This window comes from Ornithodoros turicata, chromosome 2 (genome assembly GCF_037126465.1).
Source record: "Ornithodoros turicata isolate Travis chromosome 2, ASM3712646v1, whole genome shotgun sequence".
NCBI lineage: Eukaryota > Metazoa > Arthropoda > Arachnida > Ixodida > Argasidae > Ornithodoros > Ornithodoros turicata.
Genome location: NC_088202.1, coordinates 64200963 through 64226233, shown reverse-complemented (window position 1 = coordinate 64226233; position 25271 = coordinate 64200963). Strand labels below are relative to the sequence as shown.

Below are 25271 nucleotides of genomic sequence, written 5' to 3'. Positions count from 1 at the left end.
GTCACATTGTATTTCTTTGGGAAACTCCAGGAGCGCAAGCACCGAAAGAAACACATCTACGGTTTCTGGTGAACACTGCTCCCTCAAGGGCACTACCTTAGGAAATTTCGTCGCCGGACAGATGAGCGTCAGTATATATCGGGAGCCTGATTTGGACACCGGGAGCGGTCCTACTAGGTCAGTCAACATCCGTTGGAACGGCTCAGAGATGACTGGTACTATCGTTAGTGAGGTTTGGGGGGGTTTTCCCACCACTTGGCATGTATCACAGGAGCGCACGTATGTCTACATCCTTGAAACAACCCGGCCAATACCATCCTTGCAAGAGTCGTTGTTCCGAAGTCTTTCGTATACTCTTAAATGGACCGCCCACGAATTACTGTGGCGCATCTTGAGAAGGTCTCCTCGTAAGCTTTGAGGCACGACGACCTGGTCTACTACTGTCCCATTACGATCGGCATAATGACGGTAAAGGATGCCCTCTTTCACTACTAGTTTTACGTTTTTCCTTGTAATGCCCTTTTCTGGCGCGTTACTGAGTTTTCTCAACGCCGGGGCGACTGCTTGGGACCTAATAAGTTCCTTTTTGTCCACTCGCAACAAGCTCCGCTCCGTCCGATGGTGCAAGTAATTCGCTTCCTTGTTGCTGATCCAGTTCTACCATATCGCTCGCCATGCGCTCATCGCGTTCTACGGCCCAACGTCGTTTGCCAACCACCACAATGAATGACATCAGACCAACGTTGGTCCAAGGTGCATTGGCTGCCTAAGTCGCTTGCCAACCAAAAACCGACCGGTTGCTGGTGGTTGGCGGTCGGCAATTTCCACTTGGGTATAGCCGCTGGAAACATTCTTCTATTCCGTGTGGACATCGGAATTTTGTATTTGCAGCAGACACGAAAAAATACATATTCAAAGACAACCTATAGGAATCCGTGGATTTTTTCGATATATTCGAGGCGACTACGAAAATGCAATACACACATGAAAACTCTGTTCTCGTCGGGATGTCCCGGCCAGTACCATACTGGGAATTGCAGACGCAACATTCTCGTGTCGCTTACCGACATCCTTACTGCGCGTCATTAAGTCCCTCCTACATCGCTTACGGCTGAATGTTGCCTTTTCGCCGTACTACCGTTACCAGATAGGGTGTGCCAGTAGTCCCTTGTGCCCGGAGTGTGGTGTGCCAGCGACCGCGGACCATGTGATCATCGCATGTCCCACTTATCGGAGGGAGCGTCACTTGTTGGCAAACGACTTTGCGCGGATTGACAGCCGACCCCTTGACCTCAGACTCATTTTGGGACCATGGGACACACGAAAGCAGATGTCCGTCTTGCGACCCTTCATCAAATTCCTGCAAACTACCGGCCTGACTCTCTCTAAAACCCTGTCAACGTCGTCAGCATCATCCTCATCACCATCCTCTCATTTTTCCCCAATAGCAATGGGGTAGCATTCTGCTCAATGAGCGGAAGTCATCCCCATATCATCGTCATCATGTATTTCTCTCTCTCTCTCTCTGTTGTCCACACTAAATAGCGTTCGAGTTTCTCTTCGTAATGGCACCACCTGCGTCAAATTCGTTGCTGAATTAAGACGTACGAAACTCTCCATGGAAAATGCATTGGGAGGACGAGCTAGTATGTCCTCATAACGCACTTTTGGGCCTCAGTGAAGCGTAGCGTCAGTGTACTCTCGTGATGCACTATATCCTCCTTGATCGTTTCTTTATCGCCGCCCAGGTTCAGTGGTGGCGACTTAGAAGTATTAGAAGAGATTTGGCAGATCGGAAGGTGTTTTACGATACCGATTCAGAAATTATGATGAGCCAAGCACCTGATTACTTTGTAGTAGCTGCCATCATGTTGCTGATCTTGAACATGACAGATTCCAGCCTGCTGATTCCTAGAGTGCGCTCAATGTGCAAAGCTCCCCAATAGAGAGTTTTAGTACTGTTAACCCTGGTGAATGTGACCAAGGCCGTTATGGTCATAAAGCAAATTGTCATATTAACGAGCAACATGGGTGATGCTCCAGGCAAGCCCATCATAAAGGAAGTCTGTTTGTCTCTGTCTCATTTACTGAAGACGCAGATATTGCTGGCACAGTATTTCAATTAAATATATTTTATTTCACCATCACAATGTGTTATTTACCACCTTACAATTTATCAACGTCTTTTTTCCATTGAAAGCGTCTGCTTAGAAAAACTGTAAATTTCTAGCTTTTCCGCTGACTCAAATGCACGGGCGATGGCGACTTGTGGGTCAGGAGGACGAACCGGTAGAAGCGGGGTCGTCACTTCGGCATTCACCGCGCGTACGTCTTCCCGGGGCTACTGGACCTTTGAGTCAGGAGGAAGATTGTCTGTGATGAACGGTCAATATAACTGGGGAAGAATACACGTGTTCTCCCCAGTTTGTCCCCAGAAATGTTTGCCATAGTCGGATTATCGAGTTGTCATAATAACAAGGGGCTGTTACACAGTACTTCCATTGGAAACAAACGGTCCCCCAGAAAAGTGGTCATAAAGTGGGGATGTCATACTAACGAGTGTCATATTAACCCGTGTCCACTGTACATTCTACGTTATCGTCTTTGCGTATGCAAGGGATAGCGTTGATGTGTCTGCGCATGCCCATAACGGAAATACAGCTTTGCGCACGCCGCGGGGAGCGGCGGAGTTACAGCGTAGGCGATGTGCTGCTGAGAGAGCATACGTGTATGTATAGGCTTCGCAGATGTGCCGTATATGCTGCTGTGTGTATATATATGCTGCTGTGTATAAGATGCAGATCCGGTGATCGAAAATGAGGGACGTAAGCGGCGTACGTCCCATACTACTAAGAATCAAATTAATCAATTTAAAAGCGTTGGCCTAGTTGACGAAGAAGTTGGTAGGGGGGATATATTTATTAGACGAAAAGGAAAAAAAAAACGGGGGAAAGGTCAGCCAAACGAGACGTCGGCTTGCTGTTCCAGAAATAAATAAATAAAGAAAGAAAGAAAGAAAGAAAGAAAGAAAGAAAGAAAGAAAGAAAGAAAGAAAAATTAAGAAATAATAAAGAAATAAATAGAAAAGAAAGAATTAAAGAATGAAAGAAATAGGAAGGAATAAGAAATAAATAAATAAAATTAAGAAATAAGAAATCAATGAAAAGAAAATAATTAGGAGATAAAGGATAAACTAAGAAATTATGAAAGAAGGATGAGGTAGATTAAAGACAAAGATGACAAAAAAAAGGATGACTAACAACGGTGAAAGAATGATGAGATGGATCACAGAAGATGACTTTAAAAGGAAAGCATGGTAGCCTTCTCTTCCTTGTGTCTTCTGTTCGAACACTTATAATGCTAGGAAACGGCGTGCAACAAAACGTGCCGCCATTACACTCGGCCAGATTTTTAGAAGTGCGTGCCAAAGAGTGCAGCGATTTGAGCAAGAAGTGTACGCGTTTGCTGGCAAAACCCGTGTTTCTGCACGAAGTCCAAGCAGCATATGGTCGGGTTTGCCATTGCGCTGCACGGATATCATGTACGGTGACAGCGCAGGTGGTTGGTCTGCAGCAATGCTATGGCAGTTCGTACGCGTTTGGCAGTGCGCCAAAGGGTACTGTAACGTTTTACTGTAATTGTAACGGGTACTTGTCACGAGATAAATGAATGTGTGCCCTTGTTTCAGTAGCGTGTAAATATTCATCCTACTTTATTGTGCTCTAGATCCACCGCATGCAAGCAAACCTTCAAGTTCCAAACAGAATGTCACACAGAACACTGGAACGTCATCAGCTTCACCTGCACCGTTGCTGGTTGTTCTGGTGTTTGTTCTCATCTCCACTGAAACTCTGTCGTGAACTCACTTCCAAAATGCTGGATCGGCCTAAGATTATCACGCTACGGATTTTCTTAGTTCAATCACAGCCGAGGACGTTCGTACCAAGTGGAATGCCTCCGGTGCAAGACCTATTTATTGGTGAGGACATTTCTTGTTAATACGACTTCAATTGTGCGTACGTTGTGATTGAGGTCATCTCGTTGACCGAGTGCTGTCAATGTAAGCCATGCAATGATGTATTTTGGAATTTCTCTATCCTCAACGTCCCGAGATTGAGGTGCTTGGGTTTCATAATCTGGACTGTCCAGATAAAAAAATAAAAAAAGAAAGAAAAAGATTGTGAGACGAAAGTGCTATAATCCTGTCACACGCTAGATCGAGGACAACACAAATGGCGAATTCGACTTATTGGTCGATTTGAAGCAATATTTCCTGGGATCGGAACTGTTATTTTTTCCGGTTCGGTTCGGGTTCAAGTCCACAGCGGCGCAAAATATCTGTTCGAACTGGATCAGGAAAGTGTATTTTGAGCAGATTGCCATAGGCAATCCTTACGATTATCAAGTACGACAAATGTACTTTTATTGTTGTTGCCGACACAGGAATGGCTCACAGCAACATTCGTGTTACAGATCGCCATTTCAGGTGCAACGCTACGGTAGCATGTTGTACTCTTTACGTTCACTCATCGGATAGTATACATCCTTTTACATCCTGCTCAAGGACTGACCGTTATTTTCATAGCCTAAAATATTAACGCTACTTTTGCTCCTTTGCTCCATTAGCACGATCTCCAACACAATTGTGCTTAGAATGCCACTTCAACTTATATTTGGTGGCCGAAGCACCCGATGAATGATCGGTGTTGCTTCAACTGGTGAAATCAAGCACTGCTGGACCGCGACTGAATGAGCGCAATAGCTGGAAAGAGGAAATAGCTCGCGCAGTTGGAGCGTTGCAGTTTTTGTTTGTTTGTTTTTCAGTTTTGGTTTCGAATTTGTTTGGTAACGCGGCTCAGTACTCTGCGTAAATCGTACTTTCGATCTATCTCAACGCACATTACGCCTGGACTATTTCGCGAACCGGGAATCGCGCCTTTTTTCTTCTTCTTTTCTGTTGCGTTCCCGCTCGGTTCAACGCGAGAAAAAAAAGGTTCGGTTTAGTTACGGTTCAGCAAAAAATAGGAGTGGTTTTCGGTTCGGGTTCAGTTTAGGTTCCCTGTTTTTTTTTTTATCTGCTCCGCGGCGGAGAAGCGTGTTTCTCTGGTCGTTTCAGAACAACTCACTCCGCAACGGAGTGCTCCTTCCTGACCCGCCGAGAAATCTCGAGGGCGGCCGGAACTCCAACGAGGCATTATCGTAACTCCAGCTTCTTCAAAGCCGAGCAACAGCAAATACTGGGCACGCTCGCCGAGTTTGTTGGGTGTAGGCGACCACTTCCGTCTGACTCTTAGCCGGAGCGCGAGGGCTTTTCGATGGTGGATTCGGATCCGGTGCTCCCGTGTCGGTTTTTGCTGCTCTGTATAGCCGATTTGGGTGCTTGTTTCTGGTCGACCTGAAGAATCCGCCAAATGTATTAACGGTGTAATTCAGTTAAGCCTTTCAGTGGCTTGGGTTTCAGGAACCTCACTGGCAGAGTGGGGTAATTTATTGGCAATGCCGCTCGCTGCATAGGGACCACAAAGATTACTGTTGCTGTGCTCTATGGAACAACAGCCTATATGGTAGCACAGGACTACAGGAGAACTATGATTTTAAACTGCACAACAACAAAACATGTGCCTTTTTACCTGATTGTGTAGAACAGCAGCACTTGTTCATTTTTAGCACACTTCGTTATGTAGGCTTCATGATGGTAATTGTTACAATAGGATCTGTTTGCAATACTGTTCATTGGGCAAATATTAGTGTAACATGACATGGCTGGCATGTCTTGGTGTATGTTGGAGTGTGTGCGAATGAAATGGTACTACGTGTACTAGATGATCCAGGATTATATTTGGGACATAAAATGAAATCGCAAGAGGTGAGGAGCAATACTAATATTGGGTAGGAAAAGAAGATAATTCCATTAACATTCATTAACATCACATCAATGGCATGACATTATGAGACTGAATATTCTTCAAACCACGTACAACGTGAAAAGTACAGTCACTGAAACACTAATATGCTCACTTGACTTTTTTCATTGTTCAATCCCATATTTAGTGATACTGTATCTGATAGATGGATTGATTGATTGAAAAATATGGTACCTGAGGTTGACTTCACCTGTAAGGTGTACCGGGTGTAGCGCACCATGGCTGCTGTGTATGTGATGAGCATTTTCAATGCTGGGTTGAAACAAAAAAAAAAAGAAAAGAAAAAGAAACAAGTTGTGTATATATTGTTTTGCACACGAAACTAGCGTGTACAATAAACATGTAGATTTACGCATGAAATATGAGTGTTTTAGGCACTTCTGCAACATTTCAAGGCTTTAGCATTCTATTCTACTAAACAAAGTCATCCCCATATCATCATGTATTTCTCTCTCTCTCCTAAACAAACCGTTATTCTTATGGCCGACACCAAGCCCAATAATAATGTTATGCCGGGTAAATTTTGTAAAAGACTGTGATTTAAGCGTTCCATGTTTCTTAGAAAAAACTCGCATAGAAGACTGTGAATACCGAAATTTATCCGGCGGCGGTAGCGGTCGTGATCATGGAACTGCTTGCCGTAGTCGGCCACGCTTAGGCGGGTAACGTCACGACTATCGCACTGCGGAGGGACCATGCGTCCTGGGTCGACTTCACAGGGAACTGTACCGACATTCGTCTCAAAGCGACTGACGAAAACCCAGGGAACACACACAGACAGCACATCAGGCGCCCGAGAAGAAGGTGACCCGTGACCTCCGGCTTTGACATCACGGCAGGCATCTCTTCCGATGAACCACAAAGGATGTTACGCGGGAGGTCACGTACTTACGTGAACCAACAGGAATAGGATCGTTGGGCTCAAGTTTGTTGAGCCCATCTGAGCATATACCAGGGCCCATCTGTGCCCAAGCGGTAGTCCGGTAGCCCATGCGTCGTTAGTGGATAGCACAACCAGTCGCCTTAACTGAGGAAGCGTGCTGCCCGCTCGAAGTTTGGTTCCTGTGATTAGCACTGATGGACAATCGCAGGTGCAGTGTGCTTCAGGAAAGTGCTTAATTGTCCTTGAAGAACCTTAAGCAAGCATTAGAAAATCCCTGCTCATTCACGTTAACTATGTTCAGCATTCCCTCAGCATCAAGTTAGGATAGACTTCGCCATTACTCAAGACTGGCAGGCTTGGAATAGGTTTTCTAGTACTTGATTCGCTACTTCGTATTTGCGACAGCCAAAATGTGCTAACTGCAGGGGACCCCATGTCGTTTCACATTCCCAATGCCCCTATAAGCGTCAAGCTATCAAGCGCTTTCAAGAGTCTGTTATCAGCACATCTCAGCCTGTGAGTGACGATTATGCGTCCGATACTCGCGTCCGATACTCCTGTCCAACATCATCAGCGCCCCCATGTGTCTAATGGCCCCGCTACATCACCGCAGCCTTCTCGAATTGGACAGAAGCCCCCTCGTCAGCTTGATGGCCATGCAGCTCGCGCTTACCACAGCGGTAATGGGAAAAAGACGCTAACGCCAGCTACACGGGACACCGATACCCCCCCCCCCCCCCCCAGCTTTCAAGAGCAACTTATGCTGAGGCTATACGAAGGCCTTGGAAATGCGCTACGCTGAAGTCAGTAGTTTCCCGACGATTGAGCAAGCACACACCGCAGTATCGAGTGACAGTGCCACAATTTCTGTCCTCCTCCCTCTAGTTCTGGTCGGACTCAAAGCGATTGTGTCCTCTTTCCCTGCTGCTGCGTTGTTACCCAAAGTCCAGCACCTTCTTGCTGCGGAAGGAGTGCTAACATCCCTGCATGGACAGTCTTCATAGGAGAGCCACAGTGCTGCAGTGGGACGCAAGAGGCATACGTAATAAGCTCCCTGACATAAAGTTGTTTCTCCTAAAATATCCCATTCCCATACTTTCCATAAGCGAAGCGTACATTAGGGACGACTTTAGACTCAGCGGGTACAACATATTTACATCTGACTGTCAAGACCTGTCAAGGACTGTTCTTTGTGTACGGGAGGACCAAACGGCTGCCCAGTTACAGGAGCCGTAGATTACTTCCGTTGACCATGTGAGATGCAAGGTTCGATTGGGCAACATTGTACTTACGGTTGTAAGTTTGTGTCTCCCGCCCTCCATTACCCTGTCGACGCAGAGCATACGGGATATATTTCTTGGTCTACCATCACTGTTCGTAGTAGTGGGGACATCAATGCCCCCCATCCACTGTGGAGAAGTGTGCGTACAGACGGGAGGGGGATAAGATGCATGGACGTCATCAACGAAATGGACCTGTGCCTGCTTAATGATGGTTCGCCAACATTTCTGCGTAGAGATTTTTCAGTTGATGTCCTGGACGTGTAAATCTGCTCGAAAGATGTTTCCAGGAGTCTCCCGTGGTCGACTGATGTCGATGGGAAAGGAAGTGATCAGTTGCCCATCTACATTTCATGTGACAGGTATACTGGCCCACCCAGGACCAAATTTGTTAGGTTAATTAACTGGAAGGACTTTAGTACGTCTTGTAGAGAATTGGCGCAGCCAAACATGTCAGCAGAGCAGCTAACTGAAAGACTGACTAGTTCTCTTCGATGCTGTTCCCGAACCGTAAAGGTCGCGACAGGACATATGGGAACAAATCCTCACGTTGAACAACTACGAGCGCAAAGGCGGAGAGCTGAAGGAATTGCTAGACGATCGGGGCTGTCTCAAGACATAGAAGCGCGGCATGGAGCCAGGGTAGTACAGAAAGAACTAAAAAATCTTGAGAGCACTGGCGTCAGTTCTGCGCATCGCTGTCGCCTTTTACTCGCGCTGCTAGAGTGTGGAGCGTAGCCCGGAGTCTGAAAGAGACCCTCCCGCCCAAAAATCCTTTGGGTGTGCTAGCGCTGTCTCTAATGCGGTCCGCGAATTCTGTTGTGTGGGACTTCTGCAAGATTATATCCGCAATTCACAAGCTGCAAACACTGAAGTATTCCGCGCATACCCTTCCGAGACCCAGGAGGCGATCTCACGAAGAGAAACAGTGGTGAACGAAGAGATGGATGGATATGGACTTCTCATTGGGTGAATTCAGAGCCGCGGTGCACCTGTCACGTGTCCAATCGTCACCAGGTGCAGATGAAATCTCCTATCGAGCCATCCGAAACCTTAGCGACGACGGCGTTTCCTGTCTGATCCACGTCTACAATACATAATGGAGAAACGGTGAAGTGCCGCTGTGTTGGAAATATGCCTTAGTAGTCCCGTTATTAAAGCCTGGAAAGCATCTATTTGACCTCTCATCCTTTCGTCCAGTTAGCCGGACAAGTTGCCTTGGTAAAGTCTTGGAGCGAATGGTCTTGCATAGACTGGAGTGGTGGCTTGAGGGTCATCGTACCTTCCCTGAAGAGGTGGCAGGCTTCCGTCGGAATAGTAGCTACATGGACTCTGTTCACGATCTCGCCACCACCGTCGAGCAAGCAAAGACATGACAGTATTCATGGACGTCAAAAGAGCCTACGACACCGTCAGTCATGCAAACTTTCTGCATCTATTGTTGCAAGCAAGTGTTCCCGACAGAATGTTCTTGTGACTGGCTGATTTTTTGCGACACAGAACACTTTCTGTTCGCACGCAAGGGGTCACGTCGAAAGTTGTCTTCACTCATAGCGTACCGCAAGGCAGCGTTTTAAGTCCTATCCTTTTTAACCTTGCAATGGCAGGCCTGAAGTCCTGTATCGCCCCTAAAGTCAATATATCTATCTATGCCGATGACGTCTGCATTTGGTATGTTGAAAAATCGAGACCAGCAATCTTGCGTCGTCTTCAGCATTCCCTAAATAACATTTTGCGGTACCTAACAGAGGCAGGCATGGACATATCAACTGAGAAAACAGCAGCCTTGGCTTTTACTCGGAAGCATATGCATCGGTATCAGCTCTTCCTTGGCGATACGCCTCTTGTAGGCAAGTAACACACCATAGATTCCTCAGTGTCATCCTAGACCCCAACTTGTCCTAAAAAATACATATCGATCACCTGGACACAAAGGCACACCGGTGGGTTTCTGTCAATCGCCACTTTGCTGGGCCCAAGGGGGGAATAAATGAGAAGTCCCTCCTGGCCATCCGCAAAGCTCTAGTCCAAGGGACTCTGCTATATAGCCTACCTGTCTTGCACGGAATTTCAGAGACGCAAGAACAACGACTGCGGTGTATTCTAGTACGGAGCTTAAGGTTATGTCTCGGCGTCCCGAGAGCTGCGGAAACGCGGATGGTGATAGCAGAAGTCCGTGAAATACCCATTGAAGTCCTACGGCAGAGGGAGACCATTCGCCATTATTTGCGCCTCCGAGCTCACCGCCACCGCCATCCACCAATAGCAAAAGTTTGTAGCCAGAAGCAAAGTAATGCATACAGCTATTTGATGGAAGTGAAACCCAAGGTTCCCCCGCTTTCTGCAAACTCAGCGGTGTCCACGACGCCTCCGTGGTCGCTTCCATTATCATCGATATCCAGTGATGGCCGCTAACTACTTCTACAGTAGTTTAACTATAACTACTAACTACTTCGCGATGGAGTAGTTTAACTAGTAGTTCAACTATTTTTCAGGGGAGTAGTTAGAACTACTTCTTTAGCTACTGCAATGTATTTTAACTACATCTATAACTACTTAACGTTGTCCATCAACACCAATCCCTTGTAGTGTTCTTGGACACCAAAATATGAACAACAACAACAACTTTATTTTCGGCAGCAATCACAAGCAGTGATAATGATATTTAAAATATCCTCTTGTGCCTACGTCGCTTAATTCACATACTGTCGTAAAATCCACTGCCTGTCTCTTGTATATTATGCGCTGACAAAAGAGGCTCATTCGTCACAGATTAATGCGCCACTCGCAAATATTCTGGTGGGTGCCGATTGCGCCACTGTGGACCGTAAAATATTTTCCCTTAGCCACGATGATCGGTCACGTAGCCATCCTGTGCTGTTTCAATGCAAATTCATGCAAATGAGGCTTCACTAGACAAGCATTAAAAGTGAAGGTTTAGTACACGTGCACGGCGCAATTGCTCTGCACCTCCGTTCTCATCAAACAAGTCGCGCAAGGTAAAAGTCGGATGCACAATCGTGCCGTAAAGCTTGCGGCAAAACCGGAAGTAGTTGGCGCCTACAGTAACCTAACTACTGCAGTTAACTACTCGAAATAGTAGTTTAACTAGTAGTTGCCACTACACTTCTGCATGTAGTTGACAACTACTTTTTAACTACAATCAGGTAGTTTACCTAGTAGTTTAACTACATGTAGTTAACTACTGGCCATCACTGTCGATATCACTGTCAAGCCCTAGTCTTAACGTCAAAGAAATCAAGTGCCTACATCAGTTCTCAAACACCTGGGCGATTCCACGCGAAATGATCCAGCGGACCTGCTCGGCCCTCACAAAACTATCGCGAATTTTTACGAAAATTTGTTTAGCAGTCCCTAATAGTACAAAACGACACACCACGAAACATTTCTTCCCAAATCTCAATGTGGCGGGTGCTAGACACGAGCAAAGTTCGCAGCGCTGGCGAAAACCCTGCCTGGCCTGAACGGCAGGTGCGGCTCATAGAAGGCACCTAGAACTGTGCGGTTTTCTTTTGCGTATAGAGGAAACCATGCTTTACACAGCGTTCAAATTCCGGTTGTCGTGCTGTAATCGGTGCTGGTATACAAACGCCGGAAGTTTCGCAATTTTCCTCCTACTTCGTGATTTTTTTGTGGAAAATCAAACCATTAAATTTTAATGAATATTTTTCCCTGACCAGACCTCGTGGAATACTTCCACAAGAAAAATCGCAAGACACGTAACTCTTGTAGTCATTGCAGGAAAAAAAGAGAAAGTATGCGATTTTTCTAAAATTCGCTACAATCGAGCGTAAAACACGCAATGAAGAGGTCGGAAGAGACGCCTGAAAACAACGCAGTTTTATAGAGCGAGCCTTCCTCTACAACATATTAAAAAATCTCGAGGGTGTTTTTTTGTATACAGGAGAAAATAATTTTTTTTGTAGTAGAGGGTATTACGGCCACACTGACCCACGTTCCATGTATCAGGTGGGGTGCTATATTTGTTTCTTGGGCTCCCGTTTTAATTCCTCGTATTTCTTATTTTATTTTCTGGTTCGTTTTCAATATGAGAACCACCCGGACCAAAGGAACATGGCTTCAGTTGAGCGTTGTGCAGTTCCAATTCACCAGTATGAATATTATAGGCGTGTAGATGCATGTTCACTTGATGAAAGTTCCCTTTAACTGTCACATTTAAATGCTGAACAATTCAGCAAAAGTATTAACCACAAAAAGACTAACAAATTATAACGCTAGAGGAAAAGACGAACGTGCAAAAAAGTAATTTACATGGCAGTACTGGAAACGACGGAATCTCGTGGTGGTGGTTCATCGTCCATGCTATCCTAGGTGCCAGTGAGGCTCACAGCTATATAAAGCCTTACAAGATTCACGCATGGAAGCGTATACCCGCAGATATCCGCAAGAAACTTCTGGGTTCTGATGAAATACGGACGCTTGTTGTGATCTGCGGATCGGACGCGGATGGTGCCGGCTCAGGAGCGGGTCAGACTCAGATAAACCGCGAGATTGCGCCATGGGTTTGCTTCACACTAGGTACAGAACATAGAGTACAAGTTGTATGAAAGCCGCTCGCGCATCTGAGAGAGATCTCTGGCGTCTCGAGTCGAGGTGCGCGTTCGGCGCCGATCTTGCGTTTCACTTGCAATAAACTCTACTTATCCCGTTTGGTGCAAAATGTGTTGCTGTGCTTGGTGCCGTATAATCTTTCGTGGAAGCTAAAGCTGTACTTGCTGTCGTGTATCCTTTGGTGGCATCATGGACGCTCAGGACCTGTCTTCGCTAGAAAAGCTATGCCGCTCCGGGGTTTTCACTGTCAGAACGAAAGAGAGGAAGTTGCCCGTGTTGATGAAGTCTGGTGACAGCTTTTTTTTTTTACTTTTTTTTGCCGTTTTGTGCTGATGGGAAATAACGTGTATTTGCTGGAAAATTGGCCTGATATATCGAGCATAGAAACTGAACTATTGCTGCGTGCCGTGGGAGACGCGGATTTTTCGAATAGGATGCTGATGTCAAAAAGCTCATCCGCGCAGGGCTTTAGCTCACACGACAAAAAGTGTTACTTAGACCTGCCCATCACCGCAAATCCCCAATCTCCGTTGCCGGCATCGCGCACACCGGAAACAATGCCATAAACTTAACCACCCAGGATTGCAATACGCGTGTTATGCTACAGAAGCAAAGATTATGGTAACCTTGCAGAAGTCTGTGCCACAGCATATTGCTTGCTCATTAAAACCCAACCAGACCAGGGAAAAATTAAAAATAAAACGAATTAATACAGGAGCCCAAGAAAAAAAAATATAGCACCCCACTCGATACATGCAACGTGGGTCACTGTGGTCGTAATACCCTCTACTACAAAAAAAAAAAATATTTTCTCCTGTATACGAAAAAACACCCTCGAGATTTTTTAATATGTTGTAGAGGAAGGCTCGTTCTGTAAAACTGCGTTGGTTTCAGGCGTCTCTTCCAACCTCTTCATTGCGTGTTTTACGCTCGATTGTAGCGAATTTTGGAAAAATCGCTTACTTCCTCTTTTTTTCCTGCAATGACTATGAAAGTTACGTGTCTGGCGGTTTTTCCTGTTGAAGTATTCCTTGGGGTCTTGGCAGGAAAAAATATTCCTCAAAATATAATGGTTTGATTTTCCACAAAAAAATCGCGAAGTAGGAAGAAAATTGCGAAACTTCCGGCCTTTGTATACCTGCACCGATTACAGCACGACAACCGGGATTTGGACGCTGTGTAGAGCATAGTTTCCTCTATACGCAGAAGAAAACCGCAGAGTTCTAGGTGCTTTCTATGAGCCGCACTTGCCGTTCACGCCAGGCACGGTTTTCGCCAGCGCTGCGAACTTTGCTCGTGTCTAGCACCCGCCACATTGAGATTTGGGAAGAAATGTTTCGTGGTGTGTCGTTTTGCACTATTATGGACTGCTAAAAAAATTTCGTTAAAATCCGGGATCATTTTGTGGGGGCCGAGCAGGTCCGCTGGATCATTTCGCGTGGAATTGCCCACCTGGCAGCGGATATGATGCACAGTCGATATAGTGACCACACTGCAGTTTTCACTGACGGATCCGCCACTCATGAATGTTCATCGTCTGCGTTTGTTGTCCCAACAGAAGGTGTGTCGCATGGATACCGTCTCTCACACCGCACATCATCAACGTCGGCTGAGCTATATGCTGTCCTGTTGTTTCTGTGTAAGGCATCGTGTGACGCTCCGCGGACCTGGGTCGTTTACTCAGATCCAAAGGCTGCTCTTCAATGTATCGTCAACATGGGGATACGTGGACCGCACGCCTCAGTAGTCACTGATATACTCCATCAAGTGCAGCGTCTAAGCGATCACGGTCATCATATACCCCTGCAGCGGGTCCCGAGTCACTGTGGTTTGAGCGGAAACGAAGAGGCCGACAGAGCGGCAACGGCTGCCCAACAGTCTCGGACGCTTGTACCAATAGTGTTATCAAGAGGAGACAGGAGATCACTTCTGATTGAGCTCATCCAGCCACTAGCTCGCCAGCAGTGGTGTCGGGACATCACTGATCATGTATTCCGTGGATAAAACTTTGTCGTTCTTCGTTCCAGACCGTTTACCGCGCTATTTTACGTCCCTCCTGAACAGGCTTCGTCTCAATGTAGCCTTCACACAACAATTCAAGTACCGGATCGGATAGTGTGACAGCAGCCTATGCTCCAAATGTGGCGTCGTAGCGAACATTAAGCACGTCCTAACAGAATGTAAGCTCTACGAAATGGAGAGGCGGCAACCTTGCTCAGCTGAGTACTGTTAGCCGACAGACGTTCAACTTGGCTACAATTCTTGGCCCATGTCAGAGCCATGTGCAACACCGTCGAGGTCTTCTGATGTTCTTGGAGTTTCTCTTGTCTACCGGTTTGCTCCAGACCCTGTAGGGTCCTCCCCCGCATCTCAACGACCATTGGCGCTTCTTTCATGTGTTTCTTTCTTCCTTTTGTGTGACGTAGCGCTGCGCAGCCAGTGGAGGGGAGTTCAAGAGTAGTACTTGCACATAACTTCATTTTTATATTTCACATCTCATGTTTCGCGTGTAATGGGCTAGTGTATCAAGCGGTGAATCACCCCAGGCCATCGTCATGATTTGTTTGTTGTTGTTGTTGTTATTTGTTGCTGTTGTTGGTATTTGCAATACAGACATCCTCCTGGAAATGAGCCGTCTACGGACCAGTAGTGGTCACAAAGTATGGATTCCTAGACATTGTGGCATCCACGAGAATGTAGCAGCGGACAGGGCTTTGGCAGCCGCGAAGGGTCCCTATCGACAATATCAATATAAAAGGGGGATACAAAAGGGGGATAAGTCGACTTATCCTCTTTTTACTATTTTTGCTGCAATCACATCTACTTACCAGTGTGTACTTGCCAAAGCTAATTTAGGACCCTATTGCAATTTATTGGCACGCTACAAGAGGTTAAGAAATGGGAAATGCATGTATGTCAATGGGACAGACAATCAGATCAGGTCCCTTTTCTCGGTTTGGGACTTTTCGACATATCCCTTTGCTGCATACAGAGGTTTAATTATCCTCTCCAATGGGAACAGAGGAAGCTACCTTGCCGATATCATGAAGCCCCTGTGCCATCTACAACAGTGCCAAGATGCCCCGTCAAGGACCTCATGAGAGAAGTGTATCCCGATTTATCCTTCAACTTGCCCAATCGGTTGCTTCGCAACTTTCCGTCCGTTATACACAGGATCCATCTCGGTGTGGCCTTCACATCGCTCTTTAAATACAAGCGTAGCCGCTCTGACACCAGGTTATGCTCCATGTGTGCCGTGCTGGCAGATATCAAGCACGCATTCGTGAACTGTCCTCTTCAGGAGTCAACGAGATACGCCACGAAACCGCAAATACACGTCTACTTCGCTTTCGGGACAGGTGGGAAATTTGCATCCCCTTCCCCGTATGATTGATGTTCTTTCTCTCCTCTGTCATCCTAAAATGCCTTCTTTCTGCTCGATAGGTGCCCTTTTGACGCCCCTTCAGGCGAGCTAAGGGAGGGCATTTGCCCCCCCGCCTTCCTGTAGACTCCCGCACTCTGCGGAGCATCTTACTTACGTCAAAGTGTCTCGCACGGTCCATAAGGCTCGACGAGAGCTTATACACTACAATAGTCCGCTTCATGTAAACCTTAGATTTCATCTTAAGTGGACACTAAAGGGATATTCTACGATATCGTGTTTGTGGATCTTATATGATGTTTATGGATCTTACATATGAAAGTACGCGCTGGTAGCAGGTATGTTCTGTACTGTACACCTATTAGTGCGATTTTGTATCTCCTCGAAGGCAAACCTTAGAATCTTCAGACTTACACTCTTAAAAATGAACTTCACCGCATAGCACGCTCCTAGCCAACCATCATCTCGAATGACATCGTTATCTGCCCTGATTTGTTGAAAAGGGGGCGTACGCCTTTTTGTGACACTTATGCTGTTCATAATTGTCACAAAAAAGGCGTACGCCCCCCGTTTTCAACAAATCAGGGCAGATAACGATGTCATTCGAGATGATGGTTGGCTAGGAGCGTGCTATGCGGTGAAGTTCATTTTTAAGAGTGTAGGATACAATGCTGCCCACCCCTGACAATATGTAAAAATAATAATAATAATAAAAATAAGCTGAATATGTTGAATAGAGTAGTTATGAAGACACGTGGCGTGAAACTTCATAGGAAGCGCAATGGTCGAAATGTCCACATCTGAATGATACTTAATTAAAAAATAACCACCAATTATTATCAACTACTTTCAGCGCCGATATGCCTCCTAGAGACAAGGCTTTAATATACAGGGTGTTTCACAAAACGTGTCATTCGGACTTTATAAAAAAAAAAAAACGGGGCAACGGAAAAATACGGGGTAAACGGCATTTGTGTGGCAACTAAATTTGACACCTTGCAAAAATATTTTCATTTGATTTTAATTAAAAGAAATTGAAATTATTTAATTGAACTAAAAATTTCCCAAGTCAACCTAACGTTTTTTTTTTTTTTTTACAGAATTAGCGAGCCCGTAGCGAACTTAGTCAGATCCACCAAGAAATCCGCTCGATATTGCAAATGGAACTGCCAAAAAAAAAGTCCCGAAATTGAGGCTTCAAAGTTTCGGGTATTCAACGGAGCACCAAATCCGTCGCAAAGATGCGCGGAGAGGAGGACATGCTCCTGCCCCCATGAAGCTAGAACAACTAATCGCCGGACCGGCGTGCAGCACAAGACGCGCCCGCGATAACAAGGCGGGTGACATTCCACCATAAGTTGACAAGCGGGAAAAAAAAACGAAAAAGAAAAAAATATTCCGCCTCCTTTTTCCCGCCCTTTTTTTTCGATCTTCTATCTTTCATGGGGGCAGGAGCATGTCCTCCTCTCTGTGCATCTTTGCGACTGATTTGGTGCGCCGTTGCATACCCGAAACTTTGAAGCCTCAATTTCGGGACTTTTTTTGGGCACTTCCATTTGCAATATCGAGCTGATTTCTTGGTGTATCTCGCTAAGTTCGCTACGGGCTTTCTAATTCTGTAAAAAAACGTTAGGTTCACTTCAGAAATTTTGGAGTTCAATTCAATAAATACAATTTCTTTTAATTAATATCAAATGAAAATATTTTTGCAAGGTGGCAAATTTAGTTGCCACACAAATGCCGTTTACCCGTATTTTTCCGTCTCCCCGTTTTTTTACAAAGTCCGAATGACACGTTTCGTGAAACACCCTGTATGTTTGAAAGAAAGAAATGGAGAGGTTGACCGGACCACCCTGCCTGATTCGGCGTGAAATCACCCTGTAGTGAAAAATCAATAAGCGACAAGAAAGCCACAGTAAAATACATCATTTGATATTCCAATATTTCTATGTAATATTGCGTATTATTTGTGCAGGGCCTTGTTAGGCGCTCGTGTGCAGGTAGCTCTGTCCTTTCGGTAGCTCTTTTTAAAGATGGTTGCCGCGCTCATCCATGTTCAAGAGCCTGCGAGCGGTGCATTAGGTACACGGTACCTGAGGAGTAGATGTTTCTCTTCGAGTATACGGGGGGGGGGGGGGGGAGTATATGCATTAGAAGAGAAAACCAAAGGGAAAGAGAGGAAGGTTAGCCAGACGGCGTGTCGACACGCTGTTACACGAGAATGTAGGTAGAAACTAAAGCAACCCAAACTAACTAAATAAAATGAACTTGAAAGAAACTAGTAATTAAGAAAAGGGGAGAGAGCGGTCAAAAAATAAGAAAAGAAAAATAAGATGCAAAAGAAGACAGGAATGTGCATGAGGTGAGAGGTGAGAGGCACGAGCGCAAGGTGAGGATGGGACACTGACAGATGGAGATGACACAAGAGTTCACAAGTTATGCATTAGAACTGTGTCGCGCAGGAACGTCAGACCTGCTTTTATTACAGACCGCTATGCCGCTATGGTACTATACGTGGTGTTTCTCTACGAGGGGTGTTCAAGTCAAACCGGGACTTTTCATTTTTCGCACAAGTAAAATGACCTTGCAGGCGAGAAATTAGGTTAATTTTTTTAACGTAATCTCCAGCTGGCACTAATGCACTTGTTCCAGCGTTTCACGAGGGCTTGGACGCCAGCAGCGTAGAAATCCTTACCGGCGCGTAGCAGCCATGATCGGACCGCATTCTTGACCTCGTCGTCGCAGCTGAAGTGGCTGCCCCCAGGAACGCCTTCAGTGCCCGAAGAGATGGAAATCGCTGGGGGCGAGGTCTGGACTGTAAGGGGGATGTGGCAGCAACCCCCAGCCGAGTTCCTGTAAGGTGCGTGTCGTGAGATGCGCGGTATGCGGGCGTGCATTGTCCTGTAGGAGGAGGACTCCTTTGGTGATGAGGCCCGGCCGCTTTTACTTCAGCGCCTTATGCACATCCCTGAGAACCTGCCAGTAATATGCACTATTGATGGTGGTACCACTGGGCAGAAAATCAACATGAACAACGCCAGCCTTGTCCCAAAAGACCGTGGCCAAGACCTCACCCGCAGACGGGGAGTTTCAGAACTTCTTGGGAGCTGGCGAGCCCGGATGCTTCCACTGTTTTGATGCGCGTTTAGACTCAGGAGTGAAATGGTGCACCCACGTTTCATCGCACGTGATGATACGATCAAGGAATGGCTGTCCTTCAGTGTCGAAACAGTACCTTAGCTCTTGGGAGATTTCCAGTGTTCTCTGCCTGTCAAACACGGAGAGCTGCCTCGGGACCCAACGGGCACTAACTTTCCGAAACTGGAGGTGTTCATGAATGATAGCGTTCAGCGTTCCCAGAGAAAGGTCCGTCTTTCGAGCCAGTTCGAGAGACATGTTATCCGTCGGTCCTTGAGGATCAGGCGTTCCACAAGTTGGATGTTCTCAGGAACTCTGACACTGAGCTCTGAGCCGCCCCGGCCGGGATCGTCCGCACTGATGTACGGCCGTCTCGGAACCGTTTGTACCACTCAAACGCTTTGCTGCGGCTAAGTGTATCGTGGCCATACTGAGCCCTGAAGTCGTCTGTGAATTTCAGATGACTTTACGCCTTCATTCACGAGAAACATCATAACAATTCGCTGTTCGATGTGCGCGCTCACCTCGTTGTGGGCCATCTTGTCCAGCACGTATCTTCTGTTTTGCACAAACTTTGGACCACCACGTGGTGAACGCGGAGGCCTTTCACGTGTGAAAATGACGAAAAAGAAGTAGCGCGAGCCATTTGTAAACTCAGGAGACAGAAAGTCCCGGTTTGACCTGAGCACCCCTCGTACAAAGCAAGCAAGAACTAAGTCGTACTACAAACTGCATTACGCACAGGATTACGACATTGTCGCTCGAGACGATGCAAGCAACCCGTACGTGGAGCCCTCTTTCCTTGCCATGGTGGACTGGGAACGTCAAGTGCATGCTTGTGAAGACACCAAAGCGACTAAAACGACTTCATTCGTTCGTACCATTAAAATAAAATAACGACCTGTGACCTTCGTGAAGGAATGTGGCTTAGTGAAACAGCGGCGTTCTTGCACCGCGTTGTTTCTGTTTCACTATGCCTACCAAGATCATGGCTACGTCATGGTGGCGTTTCTTCGGTAGAGGTCTATTAATAAGAGATCCCAAATATATATAGCGAACGCTGTTCATAACTATAACAACTTTCATAACAAAAACAATTACGACAAACCAAAGCTCATCCCATCATTGGGGACTTGGAAAGGCAGCGTGCGTTTGCTTCGACAGCTATTCGTGGATTGCAAGCTTCATATCGTCTACCGCATACCGCTTCAGTGTGGCAGATGCTATGTTGATCAATCACGTAGATGCCGTAACATTAGGCTTATGAACATGCCTCTTCACTTGGAAGAACCCCATCTGGTCACTTGAGCGGCCATTGCTAGCAGTTCATAAAGATCAGTTGGTGCGGGAGATAATGGAGGCATTCGTTATTGCCACGTGTAAAGACAGATGTGGAAATAGATTTTCTACGCATGGACAAAGTGTTGAGTGCTATCTCCAAGCCGGCAGCATAAACCTTTGTCCTCTCTATACATCTTTAGATGATAGTCGGGGACCTAGATGTTAGCGTTTAAGATGCTGTGTTCTTCGATTAAACTTCAGTTGAGAGTCTGCAGTTGTCCTCTCTACTTCTACCCTGTCCTTGTCTTCTTGCTGCTATTCGTCATCATGAACTTATACCAACTACCCCGACTGTTCCTATTGTGCTTCTTCTGCGTTGGCACTCTTCGGCTTCAACGCCCCGTACCAGTCGCGGTACGCCATAACACTGCACATTTCTTCAGGTGTCCACCGACGTCGCGAAGACACTCCTTGGCATCACGAGCGACACTTCAATGAGTAACACATCCTTATTGAATGCGATCGACTGATGCAGGCCGAAGGAAGTAGCTTGCGGTATAGGAATAGCTATGGTTAGATCGCTATTGCATGCGGTCCACTGATATGGTTAGATGGTTTTTACATGCGGCCGACTGTTGAAGGCGAAAAAAAGTACCGTGTGGTAAGAATAAGTTACGGTAGATCGTTATTGAAGTGACCTGTGGTGGGCATAGGCTCTGGTTAGATCGTATGCGGCCGACTGATGAAGGCGGAAGTAAGTAGCCTGCGGTACGAATAGGTTATGGTAGACCGTTATTGAAGTGACCGGATGTGTGCATAGGCTCTGGATAGATAGTTATTGCACGCGGTCGACTGATGAAGGCGGAAGAAAATTGCCTGCGGTACGAATAGGTTATGGTAGATCGTTATTGAAGTGACCTGCGGTGGGCATAGGCTCCGGTTAGATAGTTATTGCATGCGGTCGACTAATGAAGGCGGAAGAAAGTAGCCTGCGGTAGGAATAGGTTATGGTAGATCGTTATGGAAGTGACCTGAGGTGGACATAGGCTCTGGCTAGATTGTTATTGCATGCGGCTGACTGATGAAGGCGGAAGAAAATAGCCTGCGGTACGAATAGATTATGGTAGATCGTTATTGAAGTGACTTGCGGTGGGCATAGGCTCCGGTTAGATAGTTATTGCATGCGGTCGACTGATGAATGCGGAAGAAAGTAGCCTGCGGTAGGAATAGGTTATGGTAGATCGTTATAGAAGTGACCTGAGGTGGACATAGGCTCTGGCTAGATTGTTATTGTATGCGGCTGACTGATGAAGGCGGAAGAAAATAGCCTGCGGTACGAATAGGTTATGGAAGATCGTTATTGAAGTGACCTGCGGTGGGCATAGGCTCCGGTTAGATAGTTATTGCATGCGGTCGACTAATGAAGGCGGAAGAAAGTAGCCTGCGGTAGGAATAGGTTATGGTAGATCGTTATTGAAGTGACCTGCAGTGCGCATAGGCTCTGGATAGATCGTATCGATCTATCTGGATAGATCGTATCGTTATTGCATGTGGCCGACTGATGAAGGCGGAAGAAAGACTGCGGTAAGAATAGCTTATGGTAGATCGTAAAGTGACCTGCGGTGGGCATAGGCTCTGTTTAGATCTTTATTGCATGCGGCCGACTGATGAAAGGGAACAAAGTAGACAGCGGCAGGAAAAGGTTATGGTAGATCGTTACTGAAGTGCACCTGCCGTGGGCATAGGCTCTGGTTAGATCGTTATTGCATGCGGCCGACTGATGTTGGCGGAAAAAGTAGCCTGCGGTATGAATAGGTTATGGTTAGGACGTTATTGAAGTGACCTGCAGTCCGCATAGGCTCTGGTTAGATCGTTGTTGCATGCGGCCGACTGATGCTGCCGGAACAAAGTAGCCTGCGGTTGGAATAGGTTATGGTAGATCGTTATTGAAAGGACCTGTGGTGGGCATAGGCCCTGGTTAGATCGCTCTTGCATGCAGCCAACTGATGTTGGCGGAAGAAAGTAGCCTGCGGTAGGAATAGGTTATGGTAGATCGTTATTGAAGTGACCTGCGGTGGTCATATGCTCTGGTTAGATCGTTATTGCATGCGGCCGACTGATGAACGCAGAAGAAAGTAGCCTGCGGTACGAATAGGCTATGGTAGATTGTTATTGAAGTCACCTGCAGTGGGCATAGGCTCTGCTTAGATCGTGATTGCATGCGGCCGACTGATGTTGCCGGAAGAAAGTAGCCTGCGGTAGGAATAGGTTATGGTTAGAGCGTTACTGAAGTGACCTGCAGTGGACATAGGCTCTGGTTAGATCGTGATTGCATGCGGCCGACTAATGAAAGCGGAAGAAAGACTGCGGTAAGAATAGGTTATGGTAGATGGTAAAGTGACCTGCGGTGGGCATAGGCTCTGTTTAGATCGTTATTGCATGCGGCCGACTGATGTTGGCGGAAGAAAGTAGCCTGCGGTAGGAATAGGTTATGGTTAGATCGTTACTGAAGTGACCTGCAGTGGACATAGGCTCTGGTTAGATCGTGATTGCATGCGGCCGACTAATGAAAGCGGAAGAAAGACTGCGGTAAGAATAGGTTATGGTAGATGGTAAAGTGACCTGCGGTGGGCATAGGCTCTGTTTAGATCGTTATTGCATGCGGCCGACTGATGTTGGCGGAAGAAAGTAGCCTGCGGTAGGAATAGGTTATGGTTAGATCGTTATTGAAGTGACTTGCGGTGGGCATAGGCTCTGGTTAGATCGTTGTTGCATGCGGCCGACTGATGTTGGCGGAAGAAAGTAGCCTGCGGTAGGAATAGGTTATGGTTAGATCGTTATTGAAGTGACTTGCGGTGGGCATAGGCTCTGGTTAGATCGTTGTTGCATGCGGCCGACTGATGTTGGCGGAAGAAAGTAGCCTGCGGTAGGAATAGGTTATGGTAGATCGTTATTGAAGTGACCTGCGGTGGACATAGGCGGGCGCTGGGCCCGCTTGCACGAAACTTTCCTAAGTGTAGCACGTGGCAAGTGTTGCACTAACGCGTTAGTGCACTAAGTTTAGGGTTGCAGTTAAGTGGCTTGCACGAACACTTCGACGACCGCCCTAAGTTAAGTATTCTAAAGTGGATCGTGGCTACGAGCAGTAACAGTTTTCGAAGGCTCTCATTGGTAGAAAGAGAACTTCCGGAGTTCGTCCCAGCAAGTCGTGCGTCACGGCATGTTTGGATTGTGGACAGTCATCTGCTTCTGCTGTCGCACGTAAACAGTTTGTAGAACCAAAATAAGGTATTGTAATATCATTGTAGCTGCAAGAACTCGTTAGGTCACTTGTTGCGTACTTTCATTAAATAAAATAAAGCCTGTGGCCCAAAGTATGTCTCAAATTGCTCGATGATTGGGAAATTATCGCCACCGGCAGTGCCGATGAGAGGCACTTCGTGCGGCGATCATTTTGAGAGATGTTGCTAACGAAAAGCACAAAACGTATGGCACCCACAGCATAAAAAATGAGACGTTGTTGGTATTGCAAGGAAAATGCGTACTGTATTGCGAGATACAGTTGGTGCCGACGACGAATCCTCGCTACACGGTTCATAGCGGCTGACATGTTAGTCCTAAGCTTTAGTGCGGTAGTTTAGGGTGCTCCTAGGACCCTTGGCCAGCGTCCTAAATTGCGCGGAGCGAGCGCCACCACTTTAGTGTTGTAAAAGTTTCGTGCAAGCCACTTACGGCTCCGGCACTACACTAAGTGGGGAACTCGTTAAGTATTACACTAAGTTTGTTTCGTTCAAGCGGGCCCAGGTTAGATTGTTATTGCATGCGGCCGACTTATGTTGGCGGAAAAAGTAGCCTGCGGTAGGAATGGGTTATGGTTCCATGGATCTGGTCATGCTCACTGGCATAAAGAGGAGGCTGAGCTGCGGGGGCGATTTACACGGCTTCGGCACTGGAATAGTTCGCGCTATCTTCCAGCTGTCAGGGACTTTCCCGACTTTCAAGGATGTGTACAATACGCGTACGTCTAGTACGCACTTCGGGATCTCTCATCAAAGGTTACGGAAATCCCTGCGGGCTCATGTAGAGGGACACCACCTCCTCTACAGCCCGATAAATATGAAGAAAAGACAGTCAGTGGCCGAAATACTACAGATATCGTGAGATATCAGTGCCAACACGAAGCAGACGCGGTTCACACAGCGTTGTTACCTGTGTATAGGAACGTGTCCCGTCGGAACCGTACTGAATATTAGAGATTATCTTCTGAGCTACACGAAATAAATGAAACATCATTTCTTCAGGGGATTGAAAACACTAAAAAATGACACTGAAGCTTTCGAAGTTTGATACATACAAGCTTTGGCGTGTTGTGGCGTACCATGCTTCATCAGAAAGAAATGGTGCACTAATACAAGTCTACAAGGTGTTCATTGTGACCCGTCGCATATATTTATAAAGCTATAGGGGCACTATAAACGTTGTTTTTGCAGGTGAGTTTTATGACCCGAGCCAGGCATCCTATCGTTTATGTAATTACAGGTGACTTATTACTTGAAATTTATTTATGAACTTTTTAACTAGGAAATTTTGGGCAAAAGCGAGATAGCAGAATGCGAGATAATCCTCGTTGAAAGCCATATTCTATCTTTTAAAAATCCGGAACGAGCGCATGTCGTGCAATATGCGTTCCCAGCTTTCGTGGACAGCGACGCCTTGCGCCCTCTCGCGACCATTGAGTGAAACTTGCCGCCAAGATAATAGAAAAGTGCTGTAGCAGCTGTTCTATCCAA

The 25271-nt window shown here is 46.5% G+C and overlaps 1 protein-coding gene across 4 annotated transcripts in view; it reads left to right on the top strand.

Annotated features, from left to right (window-relative positions):
- LOC135383630 (uncharacterized) overlaps positions 1–25271 on the top strand; it is a 99018-nt gene that overhangs the window by 66432 nt on the left and 7315 nt on the right. For 3 of the 4 annotated variants that reach the window (XR_010419980.1, XM_064613016.1, XM_064613015.1), the window contains one exon: positions 3727–6193. Coding sequence is in view for 2 of the 4 variants with exons in the window: in XM_064613016.1 (XP_064469086.1) it covers positions 3727–3860 (134 nt within the window). In the remaining 2 variants the exon portion in view is untranslated. Of the gene's footprint in view, positions 1–3726; positions 6194–25271 lie in introns of those variants that run through there. The other variant, XR_010419979.1, reaches the window with a different exon arrangement.